The 14,616-nt window shown below is 43.5% G+C and overlaps 1 protein-coding gene across 1 annotated transcript; it reads left to right on the forward strand.

Moving 5' to 3' along the window:
• The first annotated feature begins 106 nt into the window (after nt 1–106).
• UTS2 (urotensin 2) lies at nt 107–7,515 on the forward strand. Its single transcript, XM_083161769.1, has 4 exons — nt 107–281; nt 3,686–3,811; nt 6,095–6,138; nt 7,175–7,515. Exons 1-4 carry the CDS (start codon nt 107–109, stop codon nt 7,292–7,294), a joined length of 465 nt encoding a protein of 154 aa, XP_083017895.1. The 3' UTR covers nt 7,295–7,515.
• The last annotated feature ends 7,101 nt before the right edge of the window (nt 7,516–14,616 follow it).

Consider the following 14,616-nt stretch of genomic DNA (forward strand, 5'->3'; position numbering starts at 1 on the left):
ACACGGATGGAACCATTGGCTCACCATTAGTCTTTTTGGATGCGGGATAGCAGAGTGATGTTTTCTATGTCGTCATAGCACGGTATATAAGGATGACACCTATTTGATGAGACTGAGATTTAAGGACGATCCTGGCACACGAGACACAGAGCCAGCCTTCCACACCTCCCCAGCAGCCATGCAGAAGCCTGTCTGTTACTGTATGATCATTGCCTGTTTTTTTGGTCCCCTCTTATCGCTTCCAATCATTGACCCACGAGGGGTCGCCTTTCGGTTACCAGGTAAGCACATTTTAGGATTATTAGTTTCTGTAATTGTCCTATGTTTGAAATGCTAAACTCTCTTTGAATTCAAGGTTATTTTGCAGCCTTATCTAATAACTGTCCTGGAGATGAGTGATCATAAAAAAAGAGGTCAAGAGGATTTTTAAAATGCAGAAAAGAAGTTGCTTTAAAGCACAGATTAAAATGCCTGCATTTAAACAATCCATTAGCAGTAACTCAGAACCTCAGTCACCTCTGTCCTTCTCAACTTAGGAGAAATGACTTCTGTTAAAATGATATTGCCCAAATAACGCAGACTGGTGTATAACTTAAAGATGCGGCATTATAAATACATTTCCCCTAAATATTCAGTCACCTTCAAATATTTAAAATTAAATTGCCATTTCCACTTTCCCTGTTAAAATTAATGATCTAGACTGCTGCATAATAGCCCTGAAAGCAATTACAAAGTAACAAATTTCATTACATTCAGTGCAAGTAATATTTTATACATTATTTTCTCACTGTATCGGTATCATTTTTTCAGTTAACATGTTGCAGAATCCTGTATGTTTAATAGCTTGCAACGTTTAACCCTTTCAGTGCCCACGCCTCTGTGAGAGATGCGCAATATAATATCCGCTAAAAATGCCAGCGTCGCTCAAATTTGTTATATAAATTCAAATTTAAAAAAATGTTGCGCAAAAAAAGGAGGATATTTCCCTATATATAATGTAAAACATTACAGGTCATTGTGATCAATGAGAATGTTTGCTTGGCAATTTTCACAAATCCACTTGGCACTCAAAGGGTTCCTCGTTTATGTTTCAGTGATATATAGCTTTTACGGCATAGTGTATATTTTTGTTGGGGCGGAGAATATTAGAGCAAGTTACGGTGGTTAAACAGCGTAAATATATTAAATCCAGTAGGTGGGCGATAAAACATTGATCATAATATATTAACTACTTAACCAGTGTAGGGAAATAAATCAAGCAATCATAGGGGAAAGTTATAGCAAATAAACATTGCAGAAGCCCGAGACCTTCTTATACATAAAGTATATTTTTTAATGGCTGAGTCTTAATATTTGGTGTTAGAATTTGTCCTAAGATGAATGTCATTATAGCTGTAAGACCCGTTACAGTGACTCGCGATGCATGAACTCCTTGTCACCCCTATCCAGAATATTATGGCTATGGGGAGAGAGATAAATGACTAATCAATAAGCTTCTAACTGTCATTTTACAGGCTGTGTTTTAAAAATGACAACTAGCAGTTGATTAGTTGTTACTTTATCTCTCAGTTTTAATTCGTCTTCCCCAGTAACAATTATATTAACATTTTGCAACGCCCGCATGTGTTTTATGAGAATTTCATTAAACCACATGATACAAATAGAATAAATTCAAAATGTTCGCAAATGTATGCACCATAATAACCACAGTTACTGTAAGGTAGTGTTATCTGGTATCAGGAAGTTAAGATAATTCAGACTATCTATCTATCTATCTATCTATCTATCTATCTGTCTATCTCTCTAATATCTATCTATCTATCTATCTATCTATCTATCTATCTGTCTGTCTGTCTGTCTGTCTGTCTGTCTGTCTGTCTGTCTGTCTGTCTGTCTGTCTGTCTGTCTATCTATCTATCTATCTATCTATCTGTCTATCTCTCTAATATCTATCTATCTATCTATCTATCTATCTGTCTATCTCTCTCTAATATCTATCTATCTATCTATCTATCTATCTATCTATCTATCTATCTATCTATCTATCTATCAAACTGTCTATCTCTCTCTATCTAATATCTATCTATCTATATATCTAATATCTATCTATCTATCTATCTATCTATCTATCTATCTATCTATCTATCTATCTATCTATCTATCTATCTCTATCTAATATATCTCTATCTATCTATCTATCTATCTATCTATCTATCTATCTATCTATCTATCTATCTATCTATTGTATTTATCTATCTATCTATCTATCTACTGTATATATCTAATATCTATCTATCTATCTATCTATCTATCTATCTATCTATCTATCTATCTATCTATCTATCTATAGCTCTATCTATCTCTATCTATCTATCTCTCTATCTATCTATAAATCTCTATCTAATATCTATCTATCTATCTATCTATCTATCTATCTATCTATTTCTATATCTCTATCTAATATCTATCTATCTATCTCTAATATCTACCTATCTATTTCCATCTATCTATCCATCACCTTGAAACTATATATATATAGCAGTTTTGTAGCCCGGCACTCCTGTGCCAACAGGAAAGGTGGCGATGTTGACCTGCCCGGGTGCCCGCACTGAGAGCCGTGGGACTCTCAAATACAAACAATGAAGGAGAGCGTCACTTGTGAATAACAAGAATTTTAATTCAGCGTTATGTCAACGCGTTTCGGGTATAACCCGTCGTCAGGACATTAACAAGTGAAATGAAAACAGTGCATTAAGTACATACCAGCGTGTGGGAGGGGGAACACCCACACGCTGGTATGTACTTAATGCACTGTTTTCATTTCACTTGTTTATGTCCTGATGACGGGTTATACCCGAAATGCGTTGACATAACGCTGAATTCAAATTCTTGTTATTCACAAGCCCCGGAGTGACGCTCTCCTTCATTGTTTATATATATATATATATATATATATATATATATATATATATATATATATAGAGCTATCACTTATCCAGTACATTCTATAAAATGAAAGCTAGCTAGGTTCCAGATGGGGGCTGTAAATAGGGGAGATACAGCAACTGCCACCAACTGTCATTCTAAACGGACTCACTGACAGTGGGTGCGGCTCCCCCATTTGAATTTTAGACTGTGCTGTAGCCCTGCCTCTGGAGCCGCCACTGCCCCCCATTATACCATGACATGACTACCAGCTTTGTAAAACAAGGGGACATGGCTATTAAAACGCATCAGTGGCCACCCAGACCGCTTACTTCCCCCAATATGACTGCTGTGGCTCTAGAAGACTTTCAGTAGCCCCCTGGACAATCTGGGAGAGTACCTTATATTGCAATTTTTATGTCGATGGATCCTTAACTATGACTTTTAAGTCTAACTCTAAGGGCCCAATTCAGACATGCATTTTTTCACAGCCTAGCAAGCAGGTTAACGCCCCCATCAGACGAATGCATGTGCAGGGATGGGAACGTATGTGTACATGTACACGAACAGAAATAATTTGATGGTTACTTAACATTGAATGATTCTTCTCCTGTGCCCGGCACTCAGGCTGCGAGTGCCTCAGTGAAGAAAAGCTTAGGACTGCACTAGTGTAATAACCTGTAGCATCGACGTTTCCGTGTAAACGATATCATGTCCACCAACATCAGTCATGGACGTTCTGTTACATTTGTTACAACAGACCCCCGGATAGAGTTTGCAGACCTGCACAGTTGGGATGACTCTGGCTTGCTGCAGACTCTCCCGGAATTCCTAGACACCGGCAGAGATTCCAGCATTGATACAGACGATATTTTCAGCAAAGAAGGTACAGTAACAGAATCTTTATATTTATTGAGATCCGGGGACATCACATTTACTACAGTAAACTATAAAACTAATGATACTGAAGACTGATGGCTTCTAAGTCTTGGTCTTGCCATCCCTACCCCTGCACCCCACTTACACGCTGCTGCTGTATTATTGTATTACATAATTATGTCAGTAAGTGTCAATCTGATAATATTTTAAAAAAAATCATAGAGTTGATTTATGTGCTGTGACATCGGCCCAACATGGGCTGTGATAGAATCGGCCCAATAGATGTGCGCAGCATCTATACATGGGGAAATAGTGACTGGTGTCATGGGCCTAATTCAGATCTGCTAACTGGGCTACGAGTATTCGGAGCTCAGCGAGCAGGTAGCCGCCGTCTCACAGAACGCGTGCCCCTATCTCCTCTCTGCTCTGCTTGTTTGGGGGCATCCCCAGAAAACTCAGACGATCCCCAGGGGCATCATGAGGGGAGGGGGGGGCGGCTGACTTCAGCTGCGGCCTCCTCCCCACGGCATACACAGCTCCAAGTAAGTCTTGGCTCACTCAGTACTGCGAGCAGTGGGAAAGTCATTCCAAGGGGGGGGGGGGGGGGGTGCCATCACCTGTTTTTTTTTATCAGGTTCATTGATGAGAAAGGTGTTTGACCACAGGTGATGGCAATCATAAATTGAGAGGAACGTTCAGAAACAGAGCAATCCGTGTGCATGTTCCTGTCTCCTGGCAATCAGTGGATATCTAAGCACGCCAGAGAGAAGAGGAGCTGAGACCTTGTACAGACAGCCCGGTGCTGTACAATGCCCCCTGACATCTGCTTTTCCTGCCCCTTTGTGCTCTGTGCAGCCGGAACTCCCGGAGCAACAAGTCTTTCCATACAATGGTATACCTCCCAACATGACCCAATCCAGGAGGGATACATTGCTCTGCTCCTGGACTTCCCTGGTAATGTATGATTGCCATCACCTGTATTGAACAGGTGAATTGATAAGACAGGTATTTCACCACAGGTGATCGCAATCAGAAATGTAGAGAGAAGTCCAGGAGCAGAGCAATGTGTCCCCCCTGGAGAGGGTCATGTTGTGAGGTATGGAGTGTGACCACGTGTGGGTATGGTATACAGTCTGCCTCTTCCAGAGGTGCTGCCGTCACACAGGGAGGTAGCGGACTGCTGAGGTGTGAGGTTCGGAGCAGTGATACAGAGAGCCTATTCAGCTCTCACATTCTATCCCACTTACTTTCTCTCTCACTCACTTTCGCTCCCTTTCTCTATCACTCACTTTATCACTCACTCACTTTTTCTCTGTCTTTCACTCACTATCCAAACCCACCTTTCTACCTCCCTCTCTCACCCCTTCTCTCCCCCTCTCTCAATCACTTTCTCCTTCTCTCTTGCTCCCCAGCTCTCTCCCCCTTCCTTCTTTCTTGCCCCATCATCTTCTCTCTTTCACACACACACACACTCACACACTTTCTCTCTCCCCCTTCTCTCTTCCTCACAAATACTTTCACTTTCTCTCTACACCTATACCATCTCATTTTTCTCCCCCACTCGCTCCCTCTCCTCCTCATTTATTTTACCTGTACATCCCCACCGCTGATACTTTCCCTTCATGTTCAAGTGAACACTTTTACCCCTATTAACCCACTTTACCTTTGTACATATCTTGTGCCTCTCACCCACTGCTTCTTCCTTTCACCCACTCTAGTCCCTCTGCATCTGTCTGTCACCCTCACTCTATCACCTGCTACCTCTCCCTTTCACCCACTCTCAGTTACCTTCTCCCTGTCCATTGCCCACTGCTTCTCCCTTTTGCCTTCCCTCTGTCATCCATTGCATCAGTCACCCTCTTGTCGCCCTCTTTTTCTCCCCATCACCCACTGCCTATACTTGTCATCCCCTACCTCCTCCTGTCACTCACTGTCCTGTGAGACCACACCTTTTGTAGTGGGAAAAAAACCCTTTGGTCCATGCAAATGTACATGAATCAACTCACCACCCCATACCTATCAACGTTCCACCCTGTCATTTGCTTCTGGACCTGCCCCATACTTTTGATAGGGTTTTTGACCCCCCTCCCAACCGCTATGAATAATAAAAGTGCACACCGCAGAAAAGGTGTGGTCTCACAAGGAAGGGCCATAAGACGTATAAGAACACATCACTCCACAGATAAATTAATACACATTTAGTAATAAATAATAGACGATATCTGTGTTGCTAATGTAGTACAGTATTACATCGTTTTTATTGAAATGTTTGTTATTTTGTGTCTATTAGGTCTCAGTCTAGGAACTTACAATATTGACGACAGCATGAAACAGGTGAGTGACAGTCCACGCTGCCTGACATTAGTCAGGACTGTACTTGGTTTTCCAGGTTTCTATTTTATACTATGAACTATGATTTATATGATGGATATTTATGTTCATCTCTGTAGGGGGTTTATTATGTACTCTGAACCAAGGCTGTTTCTAGACAATTTGGCTCCCATTGCAAACAGCTGAAAGTGCCCCCCCCCCCAATGGACATTCTAAAAATGAACAGAGGCGTGACCTCCCTGCAAAGTCGTGGCCTACCTGCAGGAAGAACTACCTTACACCCCAGTTTGGGACTCGGCATCCCCAGATATTGGGCACCACAGGAAAAAAATCCTAATTCATGCCCATTACCTTACGTACACATATTATACCCCACATTGTAATGCCCCATACAACAATGCCCCTTACACCATATTATACCCTTTGCACCACATAGTAATGCCTCTTATACTATATTATGCACCACACAGTAATGCCCCTTACACCATATTATACCCTTTGCACCATATAGTAATGCCTCTTATACTATATTATGCACCACACAGTAATGCCCCTTGGACTAAATTATTACACATACAGTAATGCCCCTTGCACCAAACTATGCCTCACACAGTAATACCCCTTAAACAATAGTATGCACCACTCCGTAATGCCAAATACACAATATTATGCCCCTCTGCAGTAATGCCCCTAATGCACCATATTATGCCCCTTACAGTAATGCCCAGGACACCTTAATATGCCCCATTTTTTTATGCCCCAGAAACCATATTATGCCCCCACTTATGCCCCAGGCACCATATTATACCCCAGACACCATATTATTATGCCCCGGACCTTAGCACAATTTACTTAAGTTAATATTTTTTCTAAAATGTATCAATAAAAAAATTTCTCTTGGGGGCACTGAGAAATAAATGCTCTAAGGCGGTGATTCAAGAACGTTTGGGAACCACTCACTGCCTTAGTGTATAACACTGTTAGGTCAACCCTATAATAAAGAAGAGTAATAATAATAGTAATCATTTCTGTCCTTTAGGAATTTTTTGACAAGCATCCACGGATATCACTACTGAGCCGTCTACAATCCAAAGAGCGTAAGCAACAGAAGAAGCGCGCGGGGAACCTGTCCGAATGTTTCTGGAAATACTGCGTCTGAGCACTGAGAACGTGACTCTATATGATTTCTGCTTATTTTTACAAGTGTCACACTTCTTGTATATACAACAAAGCCTCATTTCCACAATAACGGAGAGCGGATGTGAATGTACAGCCCGGACAATACAAAAATGGGTTCTTTTTCATGTTACAATGAATAGATATTTTCTGTTTTGCTGATATTTGGTACAACTTTTTCTTTTTTCTTCAAGAATAGCTATTTAATAAAAGCAACAACCACCGTAATGTTTGTGTAAAATTATTTCGGGATCCTTTGCCGGAATATTATATAAAAAGGAATTTAGGGGCGGATCTAGGGCAGAAATTGGGAAATGTCCGGTGAAGCTGGTAAGTGACCCTCTAATAATCAGGGGACGTTGCTAATAATAAGGGGACGTTGAGGGGAGAAAGGGGGAGGGGTACAAATAACAAATGACCCCGGAGGTGCATTGGAAGTGTTACATACCTCCCAACATGCCCCTTTCCAGGAGGGACAAGATGATCTGCACCTGGACTTCCTTGCCAGTGGCAGTTGCAGAGGCGTCCACTGTCCAAAATTCAAAAAGGGGAGCCAATCCTGCCAATGAATCCCAGACTGTGGTGTTTGGGTGGCAGTTGGAGGAGCTCCCCTATCTGAATTTTGGACTGTGGTACAGCCCCGCATCTGCAACTGCCACTGACATGGAAGTCCAGGAACAGAGCATCTTGTCCCTAATGGAATGGGGCGAGTATGCTGCACCATAGCATTGTACCAAACATGGGGCATTGCCAAGGCTCCTCTAGTAGGAAGGACCACCCACACATACAGTATAATGCCCTGGATGGAAAAGAACCCATTACCTCAGTGATGTGACCCAACAATGACCATCAATCTCTTACTATATTAAATTAACCCATTTTTCCCCTTGTTTCCAAATGAGGACACCTGTCCTGGTGTTCCCATTTGGGAAAAATGAGGGTTATTCAGACTTGATCGCTGGGCTGCTAATTTGCAGAGCCCTAAGTTCAGGTCATCGCTGCCCAGCCAGAGTGAAAACCTGCCCTGCGTTTTCCCTGATACTCCCAGTCTATCGATAATTGACTGGCCTGTGAATTTGCAGCCATGTGATCATGTCTGAACGTTTTTGTTTTTTTAAATGGCTCTCATTGGTTGATGGGACTGCATGAGTGTGTGTGTGTGTATGCAAACCTCCCAACTGTTCCGATTACAGCAGGACAGTCCCGTTAATTGGAGAATGCTGGGCACTCCCGGTGGTCGTGGCTCCTCAGCCATGCCCCCTCCAACTAAGACCATTCCCTTCCTATCCGAGATCCCGCCCCCTTCTCAGCATGGAAGGTCTTGCATGCCAAATTACAAAAGTTGGGAGGGATGGTGTAGGGGAGTAGGGTAGAAGCGGGATATAGGGGTCCACAGCCTGTACAGATGCTGGTAGTGTAAAAGAGATAAGGAGCCCATACACACTCCATTTTGGCGGTCTGTTTTGTACTTTTAAAGTACACATCATATCGGATCGCTTGCCTTGTGCATGCACTGCGATCCGATACGATGTGTAACTAGTACAAAAAGTATGTGCAGCACATACTTTTTGTACCGTACTATGTGTTGCTCCAGCAAAAATGGAGCGTCTATGGGCTCCATTAGATAACGCACCACCAGGACCATCTTAAAAGCACTGCACGCCCTTGGCAGAGCAATGCACTGCGGACCCCACACAACCATTCACAGGAACCAATTAGAAAATAAAATCCTAACATGCTCCCCCTGCTATCCCTCCAATGGTGAGATGTACTACAGAGAAAATCCTGTTTTTAGGGGTTTTACTGCATCATAGCCTCCAACTATGCCGATTTCGCCGGCACAGTATCGGTTTTGAAAGGTCTGTACCGGCAAAAAGCCCCTACACTGGTTGGTCACGCTTCGGGCTCGGTGGCTCGCTGCACTCGCCACACTTTATAAAATCAACTCCACGCCGACATGGATACTGGGGGTATGATGTGGATAGTGGCGATATTAAGCATTGTGTATTTTTGGGGCTCCAGAGCCACTTACGTAGTTTACGTAGCCAGCATAGTGCTGTATTAGTATTCTGGATACACCACTATGTAAACTACATAATGGGCACCCTGATAATACATAAGTACCGGACTGAGCTGTTGCAGAACCTCAGTGCTATCTCTGACAGGCTGCTCACCCAGAGTTTCTGCGGCAGCTGTGGCGATTTCCTAGTGCCAAGCCGGCGGGGGTGCTTAATGTGCATAATATACACCACTGTCCCCTGTTCACACTGATGTGCAATGGGATTGTACTCATATGCTGCACCAGAAAAGCCCCCAACTGTACCATAGCCACACGCCCTTTACACCTGACCACGCCCCCTACCCCAATTTGTACCGATTTTTATGCATGAAATGTTAGAGGGTATGCTACATTTCCTGGAGGGGGGTTTGACTGGAGCTGTACACTTGTCACACCGTGACGCAGGTGTCCTAAGGTCAGTTCAGGGAGGACAGAACCTTCTGTGGAGCGAAGCCCGGGCTGTGCGGCAGTTCATTGCTATTGAAATCTATGACATTGTGCTGTCAAACGCATACAATCAAATCCCTCCCAGCATCCCCTGCAGCTACCACATCACTCTGCGCAAGTGCAAATGGAATTCCAGTCAATCTAAATCAATTTTTTTTTAAAGTATACCACCCAACATGGACCGATTCTGGAACACGCCGAAAAAGTGGCATGGCTTTTGCAGAAATTATGCATTCATGAGTCATGTCCCCCAATTGCCATTACTGTGGATGCATGCCCAGCGCTCTGGGAGCTGCAGTCATGGCGCGGGTCCCCCCCCTTCAACCAGCGCAGGCGACAGGGTGTGTCAAAGGGGACACAGGCCCCAACCAGTTGAGGGGCCCCAAGGCTTTGAGGGATTCAGGGTCTGAAAGCATGGTTGCCTAGTCTCCTGTCTGGCTACCCGTACTAATGAGTTTAGTGACATCGTGCAACACACCAAACCACACAATGCACAATGCTGTGCCGTCCTATCTGCCCTTCCCTATTATATTGCATTGTAAATATTAATTATCTGTGTATTTCTAATAATACCAAAAAGACATTCAATATGCAATTTAATAACAATCCGCATTCAGTGTTGGGGGGGCCGCAGAGATAACAGTGTTCCGGGCCCTGAGATTTCTGTTACCGGCCTTGTCTCCAACTGCCCCCCTTACTGCGGAAACCTGCGCCCCGCGGGTGTGATGATGCTTTCAAAATCAGGACTGTCCTCGAAAAGGGTGACAGTCGGGAGGTATGTACATTTACATTTCTATATTTACACTGAACATTTTACAGACAAATAATGAGAAATGGAACCTCTTCACAAGAAGGATATGTCCCAGTAAATGACTAAAGGTCCATACACACTGGGTGATATTGCCCATCGTGTCTGAAGGCCGATGATGGGGAATTCGTTGGGCTAAGCATTTTTCCCCTGCCCACTGATTTACCACCTTGAAAAAGCTGACATTAAATCAGCGAAACGCGTCGGTGTTTCTAGAAGGGACCTCCTGCAATATCCAGAATTGACCATCACCAAAGCGCCCCGACCACACCTGAGTGAACCATCCAAATTATCATCAAAGGGGTGAGATTAAAGCTGTTCACTAAGACTGAAGGAAACCTCCATCCAGAACTCCAAGGGAAGGCAACCATAAAGGCTCCTACAAGCACACTCCAGCGGCAAATTACCACCAGTGCACAGCCACACCATAGTGAGGACTTCTTTGGACCCTAAAGCCGGAAACCCTATCACACATCTGATGGAGACTTCCACACTAAATACAGCTTAATACCCTCCAATATAGAACACTCAGAAGGGACATATCATACCGCTTAATATTGGTGAATTGGTCTAAAACAGGAGAGTTCCAATTGTTAATAAATTGTTATTACTATTATTTTTTATACATTTCTTCATTTTATCATACAAACTGTCTAAATAAATTTTATTAGTTTACAGGCAATCCCACGTAGTTGTGTATAATTGTCAGCGCTGCTTCACTTTTTTTGTATGTTCTGTAAATCACTGCAGGACGCTATGGACGCTACAGAAATCCATCCACCCCACCATTCACCTGCTGGTAATACCAGCAGATGAGCGTCCAGAACAGCGACGATGCTCAAGCACACATCACCACTCATCACTGCCCCGTACACACCGGGCGGCTTTCGAGCTGAAAGCTGCATAAACGACAAAACTGAGCGGCTTTCAGCTCAATGTCGCCCAGTGTGTACGCGCCTTTACAGTTTCTATAAATGCATTGAAATGAATTTGCAGGACCAATGTTACGATGAACAACTTCATTATCGGCAGAGAAATGATAGACTGTATTATAAGCAGGGGCACAGGATATGCATGACATGTGTCCCCTAATTGCACATCAATGCCTTACTTATATGTTCCCTATCAGGGTTATGGATTCCAGCATCACCCTTCATCAGTCTCTGACAGCGGTACTAGACTACAGACCTATTATCCTATAAATCATCTCCACGGGGTCTGTGCCACAGGCCTGACAGGAGAGGCAGAAACAGAGACAAATGCTTCTGCGTAATCATCTCTCTTAACCCTGTGGGTCATGTAGGAAACCATGGCTTGTCTTCTGGAAAGTAACAATGAAGATTAAAAGAGACTGCCAGGCCAGGATGTGGGGGCTGATTCAGGTCTTCTCAGTAAATAGGGAAATTTGGCCCCGTTTTTGATGATCGGGGAGTGTGCATAGTCGCTCATGCGCATGTACACACTCCCGGAGCGAACGGACATCACATGACATCAACACCCATCCCTATTTTGGCCATCAACGTGCAGGATACAGATGGAGCCGCTGTCATCAGAGAGGATGCACGCGCCTGGCACGTGTCCACGTGCATGCCAGCCGCCAGATTCGGATGGCTGGCAATGCGCCAGACACAATGAGAAAGGCTACATCCAGGCTTACAGCTATCATCGAATGGAGGAAACATCATTTGATGGTGAGCGATCCTCAAATTATTGCATTCAGTATGGCGCGTTTACCTGCTCGATAGGCAGCGATTATACGCAGCCTAACGAGCAGGTCTGAATTACCCCAGTAATGTATTGTGAGTCCTGTGGCTATGGGGGATACTGCCCAAACTCAATTTTTTTTAAAGGGGCAATTACGCAAAAAGCATTTCTTGTAAATGATGGCCCCTTTAAAAAGAGTTTGTGCGGCATCCCCAACAGCCCCCAACTGGCAGCACGTTACATCTCATCCCCAGTTCTCATTTAGTCTCATATACAAGACATTTTTTGTATCTTGAGCTTCAATTGGGGGGTGGGCTATAGCCGTGCATGCCTGTATGTGTGGACACATGTGTCTATTTTGGATGTATAAAATAATTTAGGAATCTAAGAATGTATTGCTATGTATTCATGTGTGTATAAATCTTCAAAGGGTCATTAAACTCAGACAGGAACCATACAGGTGGGGACACTGACGACCATGGGAGGGACGCATGACGGTGCAGGAAACGGGCCGAAAATGGGATGTATTTTTAAAGCGGCAGAGTCAGAAATTGGTGACACTCGTATTACTACATAGACTGTAAAATGTATTGCAGCATCTGTAGATTACTATACACAAGACTGAAAGACAATTATACACATTGTATCCTGTGTATAAAGCCCCAGATCAATACCCCTCTTCCCAGATACGGGGCTCCCCTTTCATTCATTACTCTGCAGTACATTATCCTGGCTAACAGGTGACAGGTGCGACAAATGGATCTCTACAGGTTTACATTACATAACCAATGGAGGAAAATCAATAATGAAGCTCTCAGATAAGAAATATTATTTGTGTGTTATATCCACTAGTAGGATACATCCAATGCAGAGTAATAACAGATAGAATAGCCAGGTATTGTATGCCAGTCATGCCACTTATTACCCACATTGCCAGGACCAAAGGCAATATACAGGGCTTAAAGTGGTCCTGAAGAGGTGGTGGAACTCTTCTCCCCTAACACTGACCCCCCCCCCCCCCCCCCCCCAAATTAGGCAGAGCTTAGACCAGTGCCAGGGAATATGTGCCTTACCTCCCATGTAGTCACCTTGGTTCATGTTAAATCACACAATAGTGCCCCTTATACACATAATGTCCACAGTTGTGCTGCTTATACACATCTGTCTTTGTAACTCCAGCATCTCACTGTCAATGTCCCTCAGCAGCTCCATGCCCTGTGTCCCTCCAGCATTTTCCCCATCTGTGAGCCCCTCCAGCCTCCTCTCAGCCGGTCTTCAGCAAGCACAGAGCCTGCTCCTCTCAGTGGCCCGTCTTCACGTCATTGGTGATGGCATGACATCACATACGCCATGTCAGAAGAAGCAGCTGCTGGGACAGGCTTTTCTGTTGGAATTACTGTTCAGCGCTGTGGCAGAGATGAAACCTAGTTCCCCCTACCATAAGAGGTTCCACCCTGTTCCTCCTCACTTTAACCCCTGGCAATATACAATATATGCATACTAAACTCTGTGATATCTGGAACAGATATTGGTGCCTAGAGCAGCAGCATATATCATGGATATGGCGCTGAGTACACATTGTATAGTGATCCGTGCATGTGCACAGCATCTATTCACGGGATACAGAGGGACAGGGAGCATTTTATTTATTTATTACCAGTTATTTATGTAGCGCACACATATTCCGCTGAGCTTTACTGATAATATTTGACCATTCACACCAGTTCCTGCCCCTGGGGGGATTACAAACTACAGTATATTTCCCACCACATGTATACGCACAGGCAGACATTCTAGGGTTAATTTTATTGTGAAAAAAAATTGAATAGGTCGAATCAAGGATTCCGACAAATAGCAGTTTCCGATTCTAACTGAATACTGCCCATAGAGCCAGCACTGCAGATAGCCCAATCTACAGAGGTAGCCAGCATCACCAAGTATGCGAGGACACATTTCAATCAGAAAACGCTCCTTCTTAGGCCGTTGCGCTGGGCTTAGGTGTTAATGCAGTGTGTGCACCATCTCTGCTATAACCCTCCATCTAGCCTTATCATCCACTAGCTATATTATGCAGTCATTATGTCAAGAGCACAATGATGAATTTTGGGGTGCCAACATGGTTAAAATGTTTCCATCTGCACCATTTCTAGTTAGTTAAAATGATGTCATAAATAGTAGTATGGTTAGTATACATTAGGGTTAGTGTTAGCATTATGGTTAGTATACATTAAGGTTAGGGTTAGTGTTATGGTTACTATACATTAGGGTTACTGTTAGTATTATTGTT

This window comes from Crinia signifera, chromosome 19 (assembly GCF_055691185.1).
Source record: "Crinia signifera chromosome 19, ASM5569118v1, whole genome shotgun sequence".
Lineage (NCBI taxonomy): Eukaryota > Metazoa > Chordata > Amphibia > Anura > Myobatrachidae > Crinia > Crinia signifera.

Excerpts from the sequence above, each read along its gene's own strand:
- UTS2 (XM_083161769.1), top strand. The coding sequence starts at position 107 with ATGAGACTGAGATTTAAGGACGATCCTGGCACACGAGACACAGAGCCA. Across the intron at positions 3,812-6,094 it reads CGATATTTTCAGCAAAGAAG|GTCTCAGTCTAGGAACTTAC; the intron begins GTACAGTAACAG and ends TGTGTCTATTAG. Across the intron at positions 6,139-7,174 it reads TTGACGACAGCATGAAACAG|GAATTTTTTGACAAGCATCC; the intron begins GTGAGTGACAGT and ends TCTGTCCTTTAG.